General features: G+C 39.1%; 1 protein-coding gene across 1 annotated transcript in view; it reads left to right on the forward strand.

The window, feature by feature from the left end:
* CD109 (CD109 molecule) overlaps nucleotides 1–24,287 on the forward strand; it is a 147,858-nt gene that overhangs the window by 108,890 nt on the left and 14,681 nt on the right. The window contains 5 exon segments of the mRNA XM_033217681.1: nucleotides 2,711–2,855; nucleotides 7,177–7,353; nucleotides 20,140–20,221; nucleotides 22,041–22,269; nucleotides 23,276–23,441. Of these exon segments, the coding sequence (XP_033073572.1) occupies nucleotides 2,711–2,855; nucleotides 7,177–7,353; nucleotides 20,140–20,221; nucleotides 22,041–22,269; nucleotides 23,276–23,441 (799 nt within the window).

Consider the following 24,287-nt stretch of genomic DNA (forward strand, 5'->3'; position numbering starts at 1 on the left):
TTGTTGAATTGATCCCTTTACCATTATGTAATGGCCTTCTTTGTCTCTTTTGATCTTTGTTGGTTTAAAGTCTGCTTTATCAGAGACTAGGGTTGCAACCCCTGCCTTTTTTTGTTTTCCATTTGCTTGGTAGATCTTCCTCCATCCCTTTATTTTGAGCCTATGTGTGTCTCTGCACTTGAGATGGGTCTCCTGAATATAGCACCCTGATGGGTCTTGACTCTTTATCCAATCTGCCAGTCTGTGTCTTTTAATTGGAGCATTTAGTCCATTTACATTTAAGGTTAATATTGTTATGTGTGAATTTGATCCTGTCATTATGATGTTAGCTGGTTATTTTGCTCATTCATTGATGCAGTTTCTTCCTAGCATTGATGGTCTTTACAATTTGGCATGTTTTTGCAGTGGCTGGTACCGATTCTTCCTGTCCATGTTTAGTGCTTCCTTCAGGAGCTCTTGTAGGGCAGGCCTGGTGGTGACAGAATCTCTCAGCATTTGCTTGTCTGTCAAGGATTTTATTTCTCCTTCACTTATGAAGCTTAATTTGTCAGGATATGAAATTCTGTGTTGAAACATCTTTTCTTTAAGGATGTTGAATATTGGCCCCCACTCTCTTCTGGCTTGTAGAGTTTCTGCTGAGAGATCCACTGTTAGTCTGATGGGCTTCCCTTTGTGGGTAATCCAACCTTTCTCTCTGGCTATGCTTAACATTTTTTCCTTCATTTCAACTTTGGTGAATCTGACAATTATGTGTCTTGGAGTTGCTCTTCTCGAGGAGTATCTTTGTGGCATTCTCTGTATTTCCTGAATGTGAATGTTGGCCTGCCTTGCTAGGTTAGGGAAGTTCTCCTGGATAATATCTTGCAGAGTTTTAACAACTTGGTTCTATTCTTCCCGTCACTTTTAGGTACACCAATCAGACGCAGATTTGGTCTTTTCACATAGTGCCATATTTCTTGGAGGTTTTGTTCATTTCTTTTTACTCTTTTTTCTCTAAACTTCTTTCTCACTTCATTTCATTCATTTGACCTTCAATTACTGATACCCTTTCTTCCAGTTGATTGAATCGGCTACTGAAGCTTGTGCGTTCGTCATGTAGTTCTTGTGCCATGGTTTTCAGCTCCATCAGGTCATTTAAGGACTTCTCTACATTGGTTATTCTCGTTAGCCATTCGTCTAATCTTTTTTCAAGGTTTTTAGCTTCTTTGCGATGGGATCGAACTTCCTCCTTTTGCTTGGAAAAGTTTGATCGTCTAAAGCCTTCTTCTCTCAACTTGTCAAAGTCATTCTCCGTCCAGCTTTGTTCCATTGCTGGTGAGGAGCTGCTTTCCTTTGGAGCGGGAGAGGGGCTCTGATTTTTAGAATTTTCAGCTTTTCTGCTCTGTTTTTTCCCCATATTTGTGGTTTTATCTACCTTTGGTCTTTGATGATGGAGATATACAGATGGGGTTTTGGTGTGGATGTCCTTTCTGTTTGTTAGTTTTCCTTCTAACAGTCAGGACCCTCAGCTGCAGGTCTGTTGGAGTTTGCTGGAGGTCGACTCCAGACCCTGTTTGCCTGGGTACCAGCAGTGGGGACTGCAGAAGAGTGAATATTGCTGAACAGCAAATGTTGCTGCCTTATCATTCCTCTGGAAGCTTCGCGTCAGAGGGGTACCCGGCCGTGTGAGGTGTCAGTCTGCTGCTACTGGGGGGTGCCTTCCAGTTAGGCTACTCAGGGGTCAGGGACCCACTTGAGGAGGCAGTCTGTCCATTCTCAGATCTCAAACGCCTTGCTGGGAGAACCACTACTCTCTTCAAAGCTGTTAGACAGGGACATTTAAGTCTGCAGAGGTTTCTGCTGCCTTTGGTTTGGCTGTTGATGTTCTTCTTAATGTTAAAGTCTCTGAAAAGTATTCAGGGCTCCTTCAGCATTTAAGAAGTAGTCATTTCCACGCTTACGCATTTTTGTTTCATTTTTCCTTTCCAAACTTTCCATCTTCTTTTCAATAAAGGAACTGCATCTCGTTCTGTTGTCCAGGCTGGAGTGCAGTGGCATGATCTTGGCTCACTGCAACCACCGCATCCTGGGTTCAAGCGATTCTCCTGCCTCAGCCTCCCAAGTAACTGGGATTACAGGCGCCTGCCACCATGCCCAACTAATTTTTGTGTTTTTAGTGGAGATGGAGTTTCACCATGTTGGCCAGGCTGGTCTCAAACTCCTGACCTTCGATCTATCCACCTCGGCCTTCCCCAAGTACTTCTTCTTTGTCATTTTCAAGGCCAGGCCATGAGATGCCTTATCTAATTTAACTAGAACTTACTAACAGATTTGAAGTAAGAATAACAAAATGGTAGGCACTGTGTCATCAGATTTAATTCAGTTCAATGGAAATGGTGCCTATTAAGTGTAAATCCTGTTGAAAAACATTTCAGTTAATGAAGTGTACTGTACGTAGTGAGAAAATGTAAAAGTAGGAAAAATTAATCAAAGTTATGGTAATTTATTATAATACAAACTAACAAGAAAACTCATTCTGTGAAATGAATGTATTACTTGTTTAAATAAAATATCTAATTTAAAGAAAACAAAAGAAGAAATGATAGGTGCTTATCTAGCCATACATAAACCTTAGACATAACAGATCAGATGTTTGTGTTCATATCTGTGTATAGTTCTCTGTAAATATGTGAGTAGAGACCATGTTGATTGTGTTCATTTTTTTCAACAGGCTGAAGGAATAGAAAAATCATATTCACAGTCCATCTTATTAGATTTGACTGACAATAGGCTACAGAGTACCCTGAAAACTTTGAGTTTTTCATTTCCTCCTAATACAGTGACTGGCAGTGAAAGAGTTCAGATCACTGCAATTGGTAAGAATAGAGTATATCACCATTGATTGATTTAATTGTATACGATCATATATGTTGTTCCTGTAATTATAGATGTATTTTCTTATTGAGTCCTAATAAGAAGAGATGGCAAAAGTTTTAAATTGGGCCCAACAACTGATTATAATATGAAGGCTAGCAAATCATGTATCCTAAAACAGTTCTCAGTCATCAATGTGCATAAGAATCACCTGGGAGTCTGGTTTACTAGGTCTGGAGTGGGGCCTGGGAATCTGCATTTCAAACAAGCTCCTAGGTGTTGGTGATAGTTTTGGCTTGTAGACCACACTTTGAGTAGCAAGGCCTCACTATACTGTGACTGGAGGGAGGGGTCATTCCTAAGAGCAGAGCTTCTGGCTTCTGTGGCTCTCCACCACTGGTGAATATCAGAATCTTCTAAGGAGCTCTATAAATACAGAAATGTCTAAGCTCTACTCTAGACCTACTAAGTCAGAATTGCTTGGACTATGGCTTGGTCATGTATATCTTAAAAAGCTTTCACAAGTGATTCTGATAACCAAAGGTTAAGTACTACTGCCTAGAGCAGTTCTCTGTGCAGGATATGAGTAACCTTTACGGTAGAAAGTTACTCACTGACTTCGGTCACCTCTCCTAGTTACTTTCCGTAACATAATAGTACTTTTCAAAAACTGGCAATTTATAATTGTATAAATTTATGGGATACAAAGTGGTATTATGATTTATGAGTGCCATGTGGAATAACTAAATCAAGCTGGTTGACGTACTCATCACCTCAAATACTTAACTGTTTTTTTTGGTGGTGGGGAGAACATTTGAAATTTGCTCTCTGAGCTTTATTTATTTATTTATTTATTTATTTATTTATTTATTTATTTATTTTTGAGATGGAGTCTCACTCTGTCACCCAGGCTGGAGTGCAGTGGCGCGATCGTGGCTCACTGCAAGCTCTGCCTCCCAGGTTCATGCCATTCTCCTGCCTCAGCCTCCTGAGTAGCTGGGACTATAGGCATCTGCACCACAACTGGCTAATTTTTTTGTTTGTTTTTTAGTAGAGATGGGGTTTTAGCGTATTAGCCAGGATGGTCTTGATCTCCTGACCTCGTGATGCACCTGCCTTGGACTCCCAGAGTGCTGGGATTACAGGCGTGAGCCACTAGGCCTGGTCTTTATTTATTTATTTATTTATTTTGATGGAGTCTCTCTCTGTCTCCCAGGCTAGAGTGCAGTGGCGGGATCTTGGCTTACTGCAACCTCTGCCTCTTGGGGTTCAAGCGAGTCTCCTGCCTCAGCCTCCTGAGTAGCTGGAATTACAGGCGCGTGCCACCACGCTCAGCTAGTTTTTGTATTTTTGGTAGAGATGGGCTTTTGTCATGTTGGCCAGGCTGGTCTCAAACCCCTGACCTCAGGTGATCCACCGTCCTTGGCCTCCTAAAGTGCTGGGATTACAGGTGTGAGCCATGGCACTCGGCCTTTCTTAGCAGTTTGGAAATGTACAATACTCTTGTTATTAATTATATTTACCATGCTAAAAGTACTTTTTTTTTTTTTTTGAGATGGAGTCTTTCTCTGTAGCCCAGGCTGGAGTGCAGTGGTGTGATCTCAGTTCACTGCAACCACTGCCTCCTGGGTTCAAGCAATTCTTATACCTCAGCCTCCCACGAAGCTGGGACTACAGGTGTGTGCCACCATGCCCAGCTAATTTTTTGTATTTTCATTAGAGATGGGATTTTACGATCTTGTCCAGGCTGGTCTCAAACCCCTCACCTCAGGTGATCCACCTGCCTCGGCCTCCCAAAGTGCTGGGATTACATGCATGAGCCATTGTGCCCGGCCTAAAAGTATTTTTTAATTAAACACTGTGTCTATACAATTGGTGTTATTAGTCAGGGTTCTCCAGAGAAACAGAACCAATAGGAGATACTTATATATAAAAGGAAGTTTATTATGAGGAATTGACTCATGCAATTATGTAGGCTGAGAGGTCCCATGATCTGCTTTTGCAAGCTGGAGACCCAGGAAAGCTGGTAGTATAATTCACTCCGAGTCCACTGGCCTGTGAACCAGGGGAACTGATGATGTAAATCCCAATCCTAGGAGAAGATGAGATGAGATGTCTCAGCTTAAGTAGTGAGGCAGGAAAAAAAGGTGAATTCCTCTTTCCTCAAGCTTTTGTCTATTCAGGCTCTCAGTGGATTGGATGGTGCCCACACACACTGGGGAGGATAATCTGCTGGACCCAGTACACTAATTCAAATGCTAGTGTCATCTACAAACACCCTCACAGACACTCAGAAACAATGCTTAATCGAGGCATCCCTCGGCCCACTGAAGTTGACACACAAAATTAACCCTCATGAATGGTTTGTTTTTATAGTTGTGCTTTACAAATAACTGAAGAAAACATTTTAATTAATGACGTCTAATAGTTTGTTAGGTCATTCTTTTTTTTTTTTTTTTGAGATGGAGTCTTGCTCTGTCGCCCAGGCTGGAGTGCAGTGGCAAGATCTCTGCTCACTGCAAGCTCCGCCTCCCGGGTTCACACTATTCTCCTGCCTCAGCCTCCTGAGTAGCTGGGACTACAGGTGCCTGCCACCACGCCCTGCTGATTTTTTGTATTTTCAGTAGAGATGGGGTTTCACTCTGTTAGCCAGGCTTGTCTCGAACTCCTGACCTCAGGTGATTCACCCGCCTTGGCCTCCCAAAGTCTGGGATTACAGGCGTGAGCCACCGCGCCCGGCCTGTTTGTGAGGTCTTTAAGGTGTTAGGACCTAAAACATGTTTTTACAGTTCTTTTATATTTTCACTGGCAGGTGTAATGCTTTTTTATTATAACCCAAACAACCAATCCGTAGGCAGAGGACTTTCTTTGGAGGCATATATAGACACACATATATATGTGTGTGTGTTATCTATCTATCTATCTATCTATCTATCTATTTTTTTTTTTTTTTGGAAGAGACAGGGTTTAGCTATGTGTGCCCCAGGCTGGACTTGAACTTCTGAGCTCATGCAGTCCTCCTGCATCAGCCCCTTGCATAGCTGGGACTACAGGCATGCATCACTGTGCCTGGCCAATTCTTAAAAGGAATTAAATAAGCTCTCTGTTTAGGGGAATAAATTCTTTTTAAGCATCTCACACAGTGTTGGGATGCTGGGAAATGGACTACACATACACACACACACGCACAGACGCACACATATACACAGAGGGAAGGAGCCTGGCTTTTTAAATATATACCATCACTCCTTACATAGGAACGATTCTATCTGTGGTCATGGAAATACCCTGAGGCTTAATTTTTATGCTTGATGTAAAGAATGGATTTTCAAGTTTTATTTTTGCATGTTGTTTTAAAGGCCTAGTTTGTATCCCAGAATGTATGAATTTTAGCTTCCTTCTTTGAACTTTGATAGTCTATGTTCACTTTGAATATTAAATACATAGCCTGCAGTGGTAATAATATAACCTCTATTTTTTTCTTTGTATTCACATCTAAAATTTAAGCTACGCTGGCACAGCTTCAGCCTATTCATATGAAACAGGTTCTTTTCCCTTTTTTTTCATAATTTTTAGGATCACATTTTCACTAGGTATTTGGACTTGGCATGGTATAAGTTTTCAAAATAAACGACATGGAAAGATACTGTTATCTATACAGCTTAACAATGGCAGGGCCAAAATTAGAACTCAGTCTTCATATTTCTGAATTTTTACTATTTTCCCTGAGTTGTGGTGTTAGGATGTGGGTAGAGGGTTTTTAAAGCATGTATTTTGTTTAATTTTAGATTACTAACTTTGAAGAATATTCCTAATCCTTTTGATCCTGAGATTAATGGAAATACTTGTATTTGTTGTTGCTAAATAGAACACATTGGAAAACACTACAATCCTCATTGTTTTTTAAAAAATTATTTCTGAAGTGCTTCTGGTGTATTAGTAAGAAATAAGAATAAAATTTTGTTTGCGTGAAGAATACTAATAAAACGTTTCTTTCCTGTATGAGTGATGGTGTCTTACTGATCAATTCTGTACATAAAATTGTTTTTAAATTTTTTTTTTGCCTAATTTATGTCATATGCTTAACTGAGCTAAAAATGTCATCTTTCATCACACGACCTACAAGTTCAGTACCAGAGCATTGTTTTTTTTTGACCAGTCTTCTAAAAGCTTGATGTAAAGTTTCAACTGTGTTCCAAGCAGTGGAATATTCATATTGCTTCAATGACAGAGGCCTTCTGTTCTCAGGGGAAGTCTCTTTGCCACCAGCAGGTAGTTGTTACTGAGTATTTACTGAATGAATTGCATGTCTTGTGCTTACAGGAGATGTTCTCGGTCCTTCCATCAATGGCTTAGCCTCATTGATTCGAATGCCTTATGGCTGTGGTGAACAGAACATGATACATTTTGCTCCAAATATTTACATTTTGGATTATCTGACTAAAAAGAAACAACTGACAGATAATTTGAAAGAAAAAGCTCTTTCATTTATGAGGCAAGGTAAGCATTTTAGAGACCTACATTTGTTCGTAGAAAAAAATTTTTTTTTTTTTCAGGTAGGGTTCATTCTAGACCATATTTCAAAATAGGTGGATTTTGTCTTAGGTAAGCGATGGGCTACACGGTGTTGACATGTGCAGGAAGTGCAAACAATGGAAAGCTGTTACTGTTCTTCCTTTAGCTAACTATTCACTCACTGCTGCTAAGATGTTTGTTAGTAATGGCTTAAGAGTTAGTTTCTGGAGGGGACTTGTATTATACTAAGGGATCTGAAATTTAAAACTTAAAAATCTAGAGGAATACTCATTCATTCATTATTTACACATTTGTGGAGTGTTTCTTAGTGCTAGGATCAGTTCTTGTGCCAAAAAAACAGAGGGAGCCAGGGCCTGTCTTCTTAAGGAATTCGCTGCTCAGTGGAGAAGATGGTTTGTATGTAAATAGATGCAGTGCTGTGTGGTGGGGACCTTCTCGGTGCATTTAAAATGTCAAGCAGATGGGGGTTAGGGGAGAAATGTTTGTATGAAGAGGACCTGCTGGACCCTGAGGAAATACCATGCTAGTGAAGACTGTATCCTGAATCCTTAAAAGGTGGCAACTGTTCACAGGCACCCAGATCCTTTGTTTTGGCAACTTGTTAATAATAGCAGTTGACATGAGTTGAGTGTGTCCTGTGTGGCAGGCAGTGTTCTAAGCACTTTACATCTCATACCTCATTGAAGGCTCACCATTAGTATTAGCATGATCCTGTTTTTTTGCAGATGAGGAAGCTGAGGTGTGGAAAAGTTAGTTAACTTGTCCAGGGTCATATAGTCATATAGAGCTGGGATTTGGACTCTGAGCCTATGCTCTTGACATCCATACCTAGGAGGAAACAAAGAGATGTGAGACACGTTTAATGATAATGGTAAAGTAAATTTGATTTTCTGAAATACTCCGAAAGCCAACCAAAAATTACAGTCTCAGTTTTTCATTTCCTTATTAGTGGACCTCTAGCACAAACTCTCTGGCTATTTCTCTGTGCACAATTTGTATGATATATCCCGTCCATCAAATTCATGAGGATTAGAAGGGCTCACACAAACTGATTAAAAATGAGGATTCACTATAATCTAAGAAAAATGTAGTTCCACACTTTCCAGCTCCTATTTTTTTTAGTTTTTGTTTTTTATAACAAATGGATTAAATGAAAAGTAGAGGCAAGCTATTAATTGATTGCTAATTTTTCCACAGAAGAATTAGAAAACTTGGTAAAGACACCATTTTAATATGAGCTTTTCTTCCAGTTTCCCTTATTGTGTAGAGATTTTTTAATTCTTTTTTTTTTTTTTTATCATTCATTTAAATTTTTTTTTTTCTTTCATTTTTTTTTTTTTTTTATTATACTTTAAGTTCTAGGGTACATGTGCATGACGTTTATATCATGTATAACTCCCCAATGCAATCCCTCCCTCCTCCCCCCTCCCCATGATAGGCCCCAGTGTGTGATGTTCCCCTTCCGAGTCCAAGTGATCTCATTGTTCAGTTCCCACCTATGAGTGAGAACATGCGGTGTTTGGTTTTCTCTTCTTGTGATAGTTTGCTAAGAATGATGGATTCCAGCTGCATCCATGTCCCTACAAAGGACGCAAACTCATCCTTTTTGATGGCTGCATAGTATTCCATGGTGTATATGTGCCACATTTTCTTAATCCAGTCTGTCACAGATGGACATTTGGGTTGATTCCAAGTCTTTGCTATTGTGAATAGTGCCGCAATAAACATACGTGTGCATGTGTCTTTGTAGTAGAGTAATTTATAATCCTTTGGGTATATACCCAGTAGTGGGATGGCTGGGTCATATGGTACATCTAGTTCTAGATCCTTGAGGAATCGCCATACTGTTTTCCATAATGGTTGAACTAGTTTACAATCCCACCAACAGTGTAAAAGTGTTCCTATTTCTCCACATCCTCTCCAACACCTGTTGTTTCCTGACTTCTTAATGATTGCCATTCTAACTGGTGTGAGATGGTATCTCATTGTGGTTTTGATTTGCATTTCTCTGATGGCGAGTGATGATGAGCATTTTTTCATGTGTCTGTTGGCTGTATGGATGTCTTCTTTTGAGAAATGTCTGTTCATATCCTTTGCCCACTTTTTGATGGGGTTGTTTGTTTTTTTCCTGTATATTTGTTTGAGTTCTTTGTAGATTCTGGATATTAGCCCTTTGTCAGATGAGTAGGTTGCAAAAGTTTTCTCCCATTCTGTAGGTTGCCTGTTCACTCTGATGGTAGTTTCTTTTGCTGTGCAAAAGCTCTTTAGTTTAATGAGATCCCATTTGTCAATTTTGGCTTTTGCTGCCGTTGCTTTTGGTGTTTTAGACATGAAGTCCTTGCCCATGCCTATGTCCTGAATGGTACTACCTAGATTTTCTTCTAGGGTTTTTATGGTATTAGGTCTAACATTTAAGTCTCTGATCCATCTTGAATTAATTTTCGTATAAGGGGTAAGGAAAGGATCCAGTTTCAGCTTTCTACTTATGGCTAGCCAATTTTCCCAGCACCATTTATTAAATAGGGAATCCTTTCCCCATTTCTTGTTTTTGTCAGGTTTGTCAAAGATCAGATGGCTGTAGATGTGTGGTATTATTTCTGAGGACTCTGTTCTGTTCCATTGGTCTATATCTCTGTTGTGGTACCAGTACCATGCTGTTTTGGTTACTGTAGCCTTGTAGTATAGTTTGAAGTCAGGTAGCGTGACGCCTCCAGCTTTGTCCTTTTGACTTAGGATTGTCTTGGCAATGCGGGCTCTTTTTTGGTTCCATATGAACTTTAAAGCCGTTTTTTCCAATTCTGTGAAGAAAGTCATTGGTAGCTTGATGGGGATGGCATTGAATCTATAAATAACCTTGGGCAGTATGGCCATTTTCACGATATTGATTCTTCCTATCCATGAGCATGGTATGTTCTTCCATTTGTTTGTGTCCTCTTTGATTTCACTGAGCAGTGGTTTGTAGTTCTCCTTGAAGAGGTCCTTTACATCCCTTGTAAGCTGGATTCCTAGGTATTTTATTCTCTTTGAAGCAATTGTGAATGGAAGTTCATTCCTGATTTGGCTCTCTGCTTGTCTGTTACTGGTGTATAAGAATGCTTGTGATTTTTGCACATTAATTTTGTATCCTGAGACTTTGCTGAAGTTGCTTATCAGCTTAAGGAGATTTTGGGCTGAGACAATGGGGTTTTCTAAATATACAATCATGTCATCTGCAAACAGGGACAATTTGACTTCTTCTTTTCCTAACTGGATACCCTTGATTTCTTTCTCTTGCCTGATTGCCCTAGCCAGAACTTCCAACACGATGTTGAATAGGAGTGGTGAGAGAGGGCATCCCTGTCTTGTGCCAGTTTTCAAAGGGAATTTTTCCAGTTTTTGCCCATTCAGTATGATATTAGCTGTGGGTTTGTCATAAATAGCTCTTATTATTTTGAGGTACGTTCCATCAATACCGAATTTATTGAGCGTTTTTAGCATAAAGGGCTGTTGAATTTTGTCAAAAGCCTTTTCTGCATCTATTGAGATAATCATGTGGTTCTTGTCTTTGGTTCTGTTTATATGCTGGATTACGTTTATTGATTTGCGAATGTTGAACCAGCCTTGCATCCCAGGGATGAAGCCCACTTGATCATGGTGGATAAGCTTTTTGATGTGCTGCTGAATCCGGTTTGCCAGTATTTTATTGAGATTTTTGCATCGATGTTCATCAGGGATATTGGTCTAAAATTCTCTTTTTTTGTTGTGTCTCTGCCAGGCTTTGGTATCAGGATGATGTTGGCCTCATAAAAAGAGTTGGGGAGGATTCCCTCTTTTTCTATTGATTGAAATAGTTTCAGAAGGAATGGTACCAGCTCCTCCTTGTACCTCTGGTAGAATTCAGCTGTGAATCCATCTGGTCCTGGACTTTGAGATTTTTAAGTCTAAACTAGTTCTATGTAATGACAGTAATAGCAACTAAGTCTGTTTAAATGTTTTATGCATGTTTCATTTAATTCTCACAAAAACTCTAGGAGTAGGTGTACTATTATTATTTCCATTTTATAGATGAGGAAATTGAGGTACAGAGAGGTTAAATAATTTACCCATGGTGGCCTGGCTCCACCGTCCACCTTGTTCGTCAGAACACTATGGGATAATTCTGATTTGCAATGTTCTCGGGTTTTTAGAAGCAATGGGATATGATGGAAAGGACCAGGAATCGGGACGGGATGCTTGAGTACCACCACTGTGTAAGAAGTCTCACTGGAGGTTTTGATAAAATAGTAAGGGAGGAACATGGGATCCTGTAGGGAAGGAGGCACCGAAGGTTAGAATATGGAGTGTCAGATTAGACTGAAGTAAGCTGTAAGGTGTTGGATTTAAGTAGATGAGCTACAGTCAGTGTCTGAAGATCTCCCTGGGATAGGATGGCATAGACAAAGGCTGAGTGGGAGTCAAGCGGTTGTGGGTCAGGAACAATGCAGTGTATGAGACCACAAACCAAGGGAGACCAGCGTTTAGAATCAGGGCTGAGTGTGGCCTGAGTTCTGATGTGGGGAAGGACATAGTGGTATATTTTCTCTTAGATTAGGGCCAGACCCTGCAGGCACTGTGACCAGCCCTGAAACGCAGCAGGTGGTTAGGTCCTCTGGGAAATTTGTAGAGCTCCAGCAGTTGGAATTTCCTGTATAGAGTTGCCCATGTAAAATTATCCTTGTTTATACACGTTTGTGGATTGGTCATGTTTTAAATATATACATACAGGAATCACCTTTTTCAAACTTTATTATAATTAAATTTAAGTGGTACCAAGTGGTCTCTGTGGTATATTGTGTGCCATGCTAAAAACAAATGAGATCTTTACACATTGGCATAATGGCTGTAATTAAGGAGATAAGTAAAAATTATTTGGAATTGTCATGATTGAACTTTGTACCTTTTGAAAACAAGATTCCAATTTGTATTCAAGATTTAGTTTGGTTTGAAGTAGAAACTACATAGGGATTAGACTGGTGCTTTATAATTTGGTATATATTCTTTGGGATATTTTAATACAATAAGGTAAAATATTTTAGAAAATGCCACATAACTCCATATTTATATATGCTTTATGAGCTGTAACTTTGGCTAATCAAATATTAATGCTTTAAAAAGATAGAATAAATTTTACATAGCTTGAAACATGTAAGCAGTGAAAACTCATTCCTTAAAAATAATTTCAGTAGGTGTCTTAGATACTTTCGCTGTCAGCAGCCATCCTACAAAATGAATGGTCCAAATCCTCAGTATCTGTTGTTTTCCCAAAGCAGTGCTAGTCCCTCAGGTCAGTCCTGGCCAGGTAGGTGGCCAAACTGTAGTTTTTCGAAGTAACCCAGTGAGGGTCTCTACTGATTGCCTGAGATCCCTCCTCACATCTGTTGGTTGTTAGAAAGTGCAGTGGCCAGAGTGCAAAAAAAGCATCGTTCTCTAAATACCAAGTAGTCCTTCCAAGTGTTGAGAATGCTGAGCACTACAGCTGTAAAGTAGGCGAGTCTCCTCTTGGGAGGAAGTAGATTGGAGCATAGCACTGGCTGGAGGCAGTCAGACCTAGGCTTGCATCCTGGCTCCCACCTTGGACCAGGTTCTTAGTCTCTCCAAGGCTTGGTTTTCTCACCTGCAAGACAGGGATAGTAAAAGAACCCGCTTGGATAATAAAAGAACTCCTTGTTTTGAGGAGTCAGTGAGATATGTCAGCATTTTATTCAACACATCATAAGTGCACAACGAATATCAGCTATATTAGAATTGGTTGCCTCTAACTAGGGAGTTAGGGGTTAATGTCAGCGAATAAATGCTGTCCATTCTCCCTCTAAAAACCGATATGAAATTCTTCTACTTCTCTCCATCCCATTGCTTATTGTTCTATACAAGCATGATTGTTCACTGGACCACTCCAATGGCTTCCTGAGTAGTCTGTCTTTTTCTGTGTTCCCTTCCCTTCAGTACATTCTCCATATAATATAAAAGGGATCTTTGAAAACATCAGATCTTGTCACTTGCTTGCTTATGATCCTGCAGTGGGCTCCCAGCTTCAGCCTACAGGGTCCTGGGTGACCTGGCTTGGCCTCCCTCCTTAGCCTCATCTGGAGCTGGCTGTGTCTGGAACACTTTGAGCTCTGCGCTCCTTCGGGGACATGGCGCTTGCTCTTCCTTCTCCTGGCATGCTTTCCCCCTAGATCTTTTCATGGCTGCTCCTTTTCATCATTCAGTTGATGTTTGCCTCAGAGTGGCCTTCCCTGACCACTTAGTAACTCTAATTTGTACTACTCCATTTTATTTCTTCACTTAATATTATTTAAAATTATCCTATCCATCATCTGTCTGTGCATTTCATTGTATAGCTATGTGGGCACTTCAATAAATCCAGAATGCGTGAATGACTTATTATCAATATTAACTTTTTTGGACTTTAGGTCCATCATCCTAATGTGAATATTGGGTCCAGAAGATCTCTGAAGCGCCCCACAGTGTAGTATGATGATCTCTGGGCACTAATGGGTCTACCTGGCCTTGGCATTCTCTTAGCAGCTAAGAAGTGTGACCAGTGATTTCCATGTGCTACTCTATGAGCTGGTGAAGTGGCTGATGAAAGTCAGCACAGTGGAGCTTCCCAAAAATACATCATCTCACAAGCTGAACTAAATTATATTTCAAAGTATTGGACAAAAGCTTCCTGGTATAATGCTTTTCATTATGAAATCAGTGTCTCATTTCAGAGTCTCTCTTTTTTCTTTTGCCATCACATTTGCCAAAGTCCTTTAAATATACCGTAGTTGTTTTTATTTTTTTAAGAAATTAAAGTAGCTTCGGTGTGAGTCATGGTTATATTATTTAAATGTCATTTATGGAACAGCGCATTGTTTTACTTAAATCATGCTTGGCCCAGGAGTTCTGTAACCTAAGCCATTATTTTGTTGGTCGAAACAACAGCTACATCATTGAATGAATTGTCTTTGCTGTCAAAAAGGGAAACGGAACCATAACATGAAAACTGTTTTTGATAAGGACTGGAAATCCTGAACCTGTTAATTGAAGATTTAAACCATTTGTTTTCCTCAGATATTTAAATCATAGTGCTTGCAGTTCAACTTTTTAAAGTGAGACTCAAACCAAGTCTAATTGAAAACATTTTATTTCCTCCATTGAAATAAAAACAAGAGAAAGAAGGCTTCAGAATTCGGATGTTGCCATTGGTCACAAGTATGGCTAGTGGCCATAGCTTAAAAAACTGTGGTGTTCTCACTTTCCATTTCATGTCATAGAAAGTAAGCAAGTTCATAATGATTTCTTTTAATACAGAGAATTTTTTTATCAGCTTATTACCAGAGAAAATTCTTGAAATAGTCACAAGTAGCCGACTTTACTTCTTTTATTTACATGTAATTTTGACACTTAAGGTAAATCAAGTTAAACTATGTTTAGAATGTTACTTTTACATGTGTTTGTGAACAGTGTTTTTATCTTTATTATAATAAAGTTTGAAATTTTACATTCATGGCTCTTCCAAAGAAAATTTGTAACCCAGAACAGGATGTGTCTTATCTGGCCCTTTATGAAGGGCTCATGGGTTTTTATCCTAATAGCCTCTGGACTTCTGCATTTCAATTTTCAGAAGTCTATGAAAGTTCTGAGCGTATGTTTGCTTTTCAAACTCAAGAGCTGTTCCTAAGATGATTATCTTAAAGGTGATACTCTTATTTCTTCATAAACTTTTGGAGAGAGCTATGTTTTTGCCTTTCTTGTCTATTGTGATGTAAAGTGTCCAACTTAGATGACTGCACTGGAAAGCTGAATTGTTGTATTAACAACAAACATTATAGACAAGTCATCAGTGTCCTGTTTTTGAGATGGAGTCTTGCTCTGTTGTCTAGTCTGGAGTGCAGTGGTATGATCTCGGCTCACTGCAACCTCTGCCTCCCAGGTTCAAGTGATTCTCCTGCCTTAGCCTCCCAAGTAGCTGGGACTACAGGTGTGTGCCACCACACCTGACTATTTTTGTGTTTTTAGTAGAGATGGGGCTTCACCATATTAGCCAGGCTGGTTCCCAACTCCTGACCTCAGGTGATCCACCCGCCTTGGCCTCCCAAAGTGCTGGGATTACAGGCATGAGCCACTGTGCCTGGCCCTGTTTTGTTTATGGAATGGAAATTAGGCTTAATACACTGGGACGATTTGGAGGACAAACAGCTGAGGGATCCACAATGATGCATGCTGGTTTAAGATGAGGAAGGAAACCTCACAGGAGACTCCCACAAGGAGACATATGAGTTCTCTCTAGGTTCCGAATTTCTCCCTTACTTTTTCATGGGAGCAGAGCTAGTGGTTTGGATTCTCAGTGTTATCTAAACCTGCTCAAGAAATTCACTGCAAAACAGTGATTGTCTGTGGCCTCTTCTCTGGGCTGGCTGCCTCTAGTGGAAGAATGGTGCTAGTTGTTGATATTAATGGGGAATGTTGGAGGTCAGCCACCTGAGGGGTAATTTCCATAAGCACTGATCTCATCTTCATGATCTCATCTCTGACCAGTTTCACAATATCTCATACTTGGAACTGCCGTTGTTGATGTGATCTGGGGGCGTGGAGGCACATGGTCCTCTCCTCGAGGTTGGTCTTTCTATCACAAAAGTACCTCCTCTAGGGATTGAGGGTCTCAAACCTCTTTTCTTTTTTCTTCTTCCCTCTCCTCTCCTTCTCCTCTCTTCTTTCCTTTTCCTCTTTTTTCTTAGATTGAGTTCATCGTTAAACTCTGGCTATCTGAAGAATTTAGTCCTTAATTGAAAATTGAGGGAGAATGCCCTGGACTCTCTTGCTGATTTATTTTGTGAACATTAATTATTTTGCTTCTCTGTGATCCCTGGCTGCCCCTGAAAAATGAGATAATATACTGCATTTTTAAAGTTTACGTGAAAACTAAAACATGATAAAATGAACTAGAGTAGTGATAATGCCTATCATTTAATTTTTTCCCACTTTTGTTTATGTTTTGAACATGTAGAACATTAAAATGCTTCCAAAAGACAAACTGATTTTGAGAAGTATATTCAAAAGAATATATCTTCTTCCCCTTTTCTTTTTCCCTACTCCTCATTGGTAACTGTATCAGGCAGTTCTTGCATTACTATAAAGAAATACCTGAGGCTGGGTAATTTATAAGAAAAGAGGTTTAATTGGCTCATGATTCTGCAGGCTGTGCAGGAAGCATAGCGCCAGCATTTCCTTCTAGGAAGCTCTCAGGAAGCTTATAATTGTGGCAGAAGGCGAAGTGGGAGCAGGCACATCACATGGTGAAAACAAGAACAAGAGAGACAGTGTTGTGGGGAGGTGCCACAAACTTTTAAATGACCAGATCTTGCGATAACTCACTATCTCAAGGACAGCACCAAGATCCAATCACCTCCTACTGGGCCTTACCTCCAACATTGAGGATTATAATTGAACATGAGATTTTTTTTTTTTTTTTTTTTTTTTTAAGTCAGGGCCTCTCCCTTTGTCCAGGCTGGAGTGCAGTGGCACAATCATGGTTCACTGCAGCCTTGACTTACTGGGCTCAGGTGATTCTCCCACTTCAGCCTCCCTAACAGGTAGGACTACAGGCATGTACCACCAGGCTAATTTTTTTTTTTTTTTTTGGTATTTTTGTAGAGACAGGCTTTTGTCATATTGCCCAGGCTGGTCTCAAACTCCTGGGTTCAAGTGATCCACTCGCCTTGGCCTCCCAAAGTACTGAACCTTGGCAATAGGTGAACCTTGGCGCCTGGCCTCATTTCCCGTTTTTATTACACAGAAGGTAGTATATCTAGATGTACTATTTTATACTTTGCCTTTTTCACTTAACAGTGTATCCAGGAAATTACTCTGCATCAGTTGACCGAGATATTCCTCGTTCTTTTTTTCACAGCTGCATAGTACGGCATCATGTGTATGTGCCATAGTTTATTCAGTCAGTCTCCAGTTTTTGGGCACTAAGATTGTTTCAGTTATGTTACAATTACAAATAATGCTGTAATGAATAATCTTCTGCATATATATTTTTGTATTGTTGGAGGTATGTCTTCAGGGTAGATTCCTAGAACTGGAATTACTGGGTTGGGGGGTAAGGTCATTCCCCTACATGGTAGTTATACCCTTCTGAATTCCCTCTAGCAGTGGATCAGTGCTGGTTTCCATACAGCTCACCCAACAGAAGGAGTGATCAAAATTTTGAATCTTAATGCTAATCTGATGGGAGAGAAATGGTATCTCAGTGTAGGTTTAATTTGAGTTTCTTCTATTATGAAGTTGAACATGTTTTCTATATTGAAATTTGTCTTTTTATTTTTGTCTTTTGTGACTCATCTCTTTTGTCTTTTATTCACTTATTTTTGTAGGACTTTTTATCCTTTACCCTACTTTTTAAAAAGTTCTTTGTATATGTATATACATGTATGTAATAACATATAAACATACACAAAAATTACATAATTTTGATATTAGCTGTTTATCCATCTTATATGTTGAAAATATGGTCTTTTAATTTATTTGTTAAGCCTTGCTTATAGTCTTTTTTGCCTTGGAATAGTTTAAAAACTTAAAAAAATCAAATGCATCAATTTTTTTATTTTATTGCATCTGGTGCTTAGAGAGCCTTCCTCTACACCTGTTAGAGAGTACTGCCTATTGTTTGCTGAGAGCTTTCCATGTAAAAGGTGCTATACTGAGGACTTTTCTTCTTTTATCATTTAATAATTGGAAGAGCTCTGTGATTTACCAGGAGCCAGTGACCTTGGAGCCAGTGAGACGTTGGCTGCTCAACTTCACTCCGTCAGTGGTGTGACCTTGCACATGATGTCTGTATGCGCTGAGTTTCAGTCTCATTATCCGCAAAAAGGGGAATAATAATAGCATCTATGTCAGAGGGTTCTTGTGAGAATTACCTGAGTTAATCCTGCAAAGGACTTTGAACAATTCCTGACATCTAATGAGTGCTGAATGAAAGTTGGCTAATTACTGTACCATAATAATTCAATTAGAAACATAAAGGGTATAATCTAATGCTCCCTTCTTCAAACTGAGTAAAGTTCTGTCATCACTTTAAATGTTTATATTTCTTTTACCATAAGTTTTAAATATCACCGTGAAACAGAGTATCTTGTTTTCTTTTTTTCTTTACGCATTTTGTTTTATTGTAACTTAAATCAGATACTTAAATCTATCTAGGGTTTCTTTTGGAAAGACTCAGGGAGAAATTTGGGACTTGAAGGTGAGAGCACATTAACTGTAATTTCAAACCATTAATGCTTATGTTTCGTTAGTCAAATAAGAATTTTACTTATAGTTCTGGATGCTTCTAAAATATGATATTCATAAAGTCAAACTTGTTTATTACTGCAGTTCATTGGGGAATGATTTCAACATTTTACAAATGAGTATGGTTGCCCAGCTTTGCCATGGCCGTGCTGCAAAGCTCAGGCTGTGTGCCCTTATCTGCTAATAGTGGAATCCTGTAATTTTTAGAAGGATTTTTGGCTATCAGACAGTCATTGATAATTCCTTGAGCTGGAAATATTCCTGCTAATGCTTGCTTTTTTAGTGATAAGTTATTGCTGTCTTAACTTTATTTTTAGCAAGTTAGTTTATTGCGAGTTGTTTGATGAATCCTTTAGTGTTTGGCCTATGTTTTCTCACACTGGGCTTTGAGATCTGTGTGCATTGCTTTGCACATATGAAACATCTGCTTTTTATTTGCAATCATTTATTTGTAACATTTGCAAATATGACACATCTGCTTTTATTAATGCACATACATAAGCCTTAACCCCCTCCCTAATTTACTTCTGTAATGATGCTTCATTGCCACCACTAAATGTATATATATGGAAACATGGAATTGCTAGGTAGGCAGGCAAGTTGGTTTTTTGGTTTACCTCAATTGGCGATGGCCCCAAAATTTAAGAGCCACCGTCTTAGATTATTTAGCATTTCCTCCTATGTATTGCTGGTCTAAAAATAGAAAATGCTTTTATTTTCTACTTTGGCCTTAAACTTTAATTAATGATACCCTACATAGTATTTTTCTTGTGTAGCAAACAATTCTAGATTACTAAGCATTGAAACAATTATGGTGAACACTAGAGAGTTAAATAAAAGTCTGCCTTTAATTTGCTTGCTTTTGAGTGGCTAGAAGTATCATCTATGCCATGGTGATCTTTAAATTTACTTTAATTTGGGATACCACAGGTTTTTTTTTTTTTTGAGATGGAGTTTTGCTCTTTGCCTAGGCTGGAGTGCAATGATGCGATCTGGGCTCACTGCAACCTCTGCCTTCTGGGTTCAAGTGATTCTCCTGCCTCAGCCTCCCGAGTAGCTGGGATTACAGGCATGTGCCACCATGCCCGGCTACTTTTTGTATTTTTAATAGAGATGGGGTTTCATCATGTTGGTCAGGCTGGTCTCAAACTCCTGACCTTAGGTAATCCACCTGCCTCGGCCTCCCAAAGTGCTAGGATTATAGGTGTGAGCCACCACACCCGGCCGGGATATCACAGTTTTTATTTTATGCATTCTGCTTGAAAAGGCCTGGATTTTAAATTTCCAACAGCACTTAAAATAGAAGCTACTCAATATTAGTTCTTGGTTTGATTTCTTCTTTCCCCCCTCTGCCCATATTTCCTCGATATGAAGTCATAATTAGAAACTTTCATCCATTACAAGTTAATGATTACTTTGAAGATCTGTCCATTTTTATGTCTTTAGGTTACCAGAGGGAACTTCTCTATCAGAGGGAAGATGGTTCTTTCAGTGCTTTTGGGAATTATGACGCTTCTGGGAGCACTTGGTAAGTGTTTTTGCCAACTGAACAAATCTGTGTCATGGAATGGGCTTTCACTAGGTCACAATAGCCATGAAATTGACAGATATATCTCTATATATTGTAGACTGGGAGGTTGCTTTAAAAAGAAAGAAATTTTCTTTTTAAAGTATTATTTTCAAACATTAACAAATCAAATGTTTTTATTTAGAAAAGATAAGTTATAAATCCTCTTTTTGTGTGTGTGTGTGTAAGAAACAGAAATAAAAATACTTTATGATGATGGTGCAGCTGATAAAATCAGTTAGAAATGCCGGGTGATTGTGGCACAGCTTTTTTCTTAATCTTCCATGACTAATACAAGTGTTGTGTTAATGCAGTCAAGGTAGTTTCTTTAAGATTTTATGTGTGTGTGTGAAAAACAAACACTGATGGAATTAAGTATGAACGGCCAGTTTCCTCCAGACTGGAATCTCTATGTGGCTGATTTTGGATGACTAATCTTTCTTCTTGTACTTATCTTCAATGTCCTATTTTACTCAGAAAAAGATTAACTCACTGTATCAATCAGGATAGACTAGGAGTGCTGTGGCAACAGCCAACCTACTCAATCTAAGCAATTAACAGTGAAGGGATTTCTTGTTCATGCTGCCTTTCCATTGTGGTCAGCAGGGGGCTCTGCGGCTGCCAACGTGTCCACGTCTCCAGTAGGAGGCTCCAGGTTTGCCACAGCCCGGAAAGAGGAGGCTGGAATCTATAGCACTGGCAATTAGAGACTTCATCCTGAATGTATCATTTCTACTCATTTTGTTCTTCTCAGAGCTGGTCACATGGCTATGCCTAACCTCACTGGGGCAGGAAAGTGAATTCCTCTGTGTAACCAAAGTAAAAGAGAACTGGATATTATTGAATATTAGTAATGTTTACCACACGAAACTTTATATAACATGAAACAGATCTGCTTCACATTTTCTCTTGGCCTTGGCCTGAGTCGGGATATAGAACCATAAATAGAAAGCTTTCAGTGTTTTAGTGCTTGATGTTCTTTTTACCTCAGTATAGTGTTTTGTAGCAGGGACTGGCCAACTTTTCTGTAAAGGGTCAGATTGTAAGTATTTCAGGCATTTCGGGCCACGTAGAGTCTCTGTTGCATGCTCTTCCCTCTTCCTCCCTCTCCTCCCTCTTTCTTTCCTGTCTTTGTTTTTTTTCTTTTCCTTCTCCTTTTAATTTGGCAGGTGGGGGCTGGGGTGGTGCACACATAAACAGGCCCTGAGCCGTATTCAGCTTGAGGGCCAGATTTGGGTCAGGCAGATTTGGCCCACACAGGCTGCAGTTGGCTAACTCCCATTCTATAGGAGAGAAAAATATTTCCCCCACTTGAAGTACTACAGTCTGCTTGTGAACTATGTGTACATTCTTCATCCACAGCTTTGGGGTTGAGTGAAGTGTGTTGGAGCTCTTCTTTGGTAAATATCTAGAACGGTCCAAAGATGAATAACCTTGGACAATTTATTTAACTCTGTTGGACTGTCAAATTCTCAGTCTACAAAATAATGGATCTGGATTACATAATTTCTAAATTCCTTTTCAAATCTGAAATTTTTGAGTCAACATGGAATTTCTTGGCCAAGCTCAAGTGGAAACCAGGTCTGCCTGCTAGAGAGAGTTGCTTACCTTGTCCCTTTGCTCTTTCTTTTTTGCTTTTTTTCTTTCCTTTGTTCTATCTTCAGTGATTCCCCCTTCGGTGAATCTTCTGATGGGGAAAAAGTGTTGTTTTGCTTGCTCAGTGTTATTTGGTGGACCGTATAAAGTGCATTTTATGTAATTTTTTTCCCTTTTCATAAAGGTTGTCAGCTTTTGTTTTAAGATGTTTCCTTGAAGCCGATCCTTACATAGATATTGATCAGAATGTGTTACACAGAACATACACTTGGCTTAAAGAACGTCAGAAATCCAACGGTGAATTTTGGGAGCCAGGAAGAGTGATTCATAGCGAGCTTCAAGGTGGCAATAAAAGTCCAGTAACACTTACAGCCTATATTGTAACTTCTCTCCTGGGATATAGAAAGTATCAGGTATTTCATCTTTAATTTAATAAATGATAGATGGGAAATTCAAGGAAGGTAGGTCTTAATGGGTCAAATATGTGTGTGGAAACTTAACAAGTTGCAATTTTACAGCACATGTGAAATCTGAATTTGAGTACTCTTTTGCTTTGCATTTGTGGCCATGTTCCAAAGTCTGAGAATAAAAACATTAACCCACGCTTTCGGAATAACTAAGATAATTCTAAAAATGCTTTTTAATGTATGTATTGTACTTGCTATTGGTAAGGTAAGTCAATACATGTTTTATCATTGAAAAAGTTGATTTCTGAGGGGAAAGAAAATTATTTAAAATTTGACAATGTGTTCTAGCAAGTTTAGATTGTGAAGGATTTTTTATTTCTAAAACATCATGGAACAGTTACAATATCTGTTAATTTAGTGCTGAGAACACCCGTACCCTGAAAAGTGTGTTGAATGGGCATGGATGCCTGGATGAGAATGAGTATGCATGGAAAGGTATGCTGACGAGCTTAAGTTTGCTCCAGAGCTGTCCTGGTGATTGATACCTTTACTGCTTATTGCCTACTGCATTTTATGAGATCACCAAAGCCATTCTCTTTATTAGGCCTCCCACTATTTTCCTATTCTACTACTAGGCATGTAGAAGCTAAACTTTTCCTGAACTTAGAGCCGCAATAACAGAGATCAAATATAAGAAATGTATTTCTCAAGCAGTTTGCTGTTCTTGTCTGAGTTTATGATACTGAGTGGGAAAAACACTGGCAAAAGCTCTACTTTTTTTCTTCTAGGTAATGATGCCTGTTATAAAAACTGAAAAAAAGTATTATTTTCAAAATGCATGGCAAATCTTTAAATGTCAATGATCATGGTTGATTTTCATTGTCTAGGACAAGGTCAGGTGCTTCATAGACACAGAACTTATTTTTAAATGCTTGTTTCAAAGTGCTTTTTGTTTCAATATGTGGTAAGGGGTTACTTTGGATAGTAAAAAATATACTTTTTTTCTTCCAAGCCTAACATTGATGTGCAAGAGTCTATCCATTTTTTGGAGTCTGAATTCAGCAGAGGAATTTCAGACAATTATACTCTAGCTCTTACAGCTTATGCGTTGTCATCAGTGGGGAGTCCTAAAGCGAAGGAAGCTTTGAATATGCTGACTTGGAGAGCAGAACAAGAAGGTAATGTGCTGGGCCCACTTGAGGTTGTTATGCATTATGAAATATATAACTTACGTGAGAAAAATTTTTAGCCAGGTTTGAAATTGATCACATCTGCATCTTTCGGTGAAAAGTAAAACACACAATGAAATCAGGATGGGCCTGACATGGCCACAATACTTCTGGTCTCCCCAGGGTTTTTTTTCTACAGAATTTCAGGGCTCAGATGTCTCTTTATTCTAGATATATCATGCCCTATGTCACTTACCCTTTGAGTGTCTGATACTATTTCAGGTTTGGCAGCCTTGTAGTTTTCTAAGACCTTGGGTTCTGGAGAGACTTAGATTCAAATTCTGGTCCTGCAACTTACCTTTATGAGGTTCGGTTTTATCAACTGTAAAGTGGGAGTAACACCTATTTTAGAGTGGCTGTGAGGATTAATGTGCAATGCTGCTGCATAGCAAATGCTCAAAAATAGGAACTAAAATGCTAATTAAAAGAAATGTGAATACCAAAAACGCTGCTAATAAGTGGATTATGAGTATTTTATATATAAAGTAGACAGGGATCCAGGTGTGTCTGTGCATGTGTAAGAAACAGAGAGATGGGAGTGGGTTGGCAGAAATAAGATAATGTCCAGTGATTCAAATTTCTGTTAATTCAAGAAGGGATAATTGTGGAAAGTGTTTAGAGGCTTCTTCTGAGACTGTAAAAAATATTGTATTAACAGTAACTTAGATTGAATCCTTGTTATACCTATTCCAAAGTTGGGGACTAGAAGATTATTGCGTAGAGGCTAAAGCAGTCTTTGACATTTTTTCTTCTTGTCTGCTTGGCTAAGTGGTAGTTATGTAATACTCCACCTAA

Source organism: Trachypithecus francoisi, unplaced genomic scaffold (assembly GCF_009764315.1).
Source record: "Trachypithecus francoisi isolate TF-2019V2 unplaced genomic scaffold, Tfra_2.0 Lachesis_group10, whole genome shotgun sequence".
Classification (NCBI taxonomy): Eukaryota; Metazoa; Chordata; class Mammalia; order Primates; family Cercopithecidae; genus Trachypithecus; species Trachypithecus francoisi.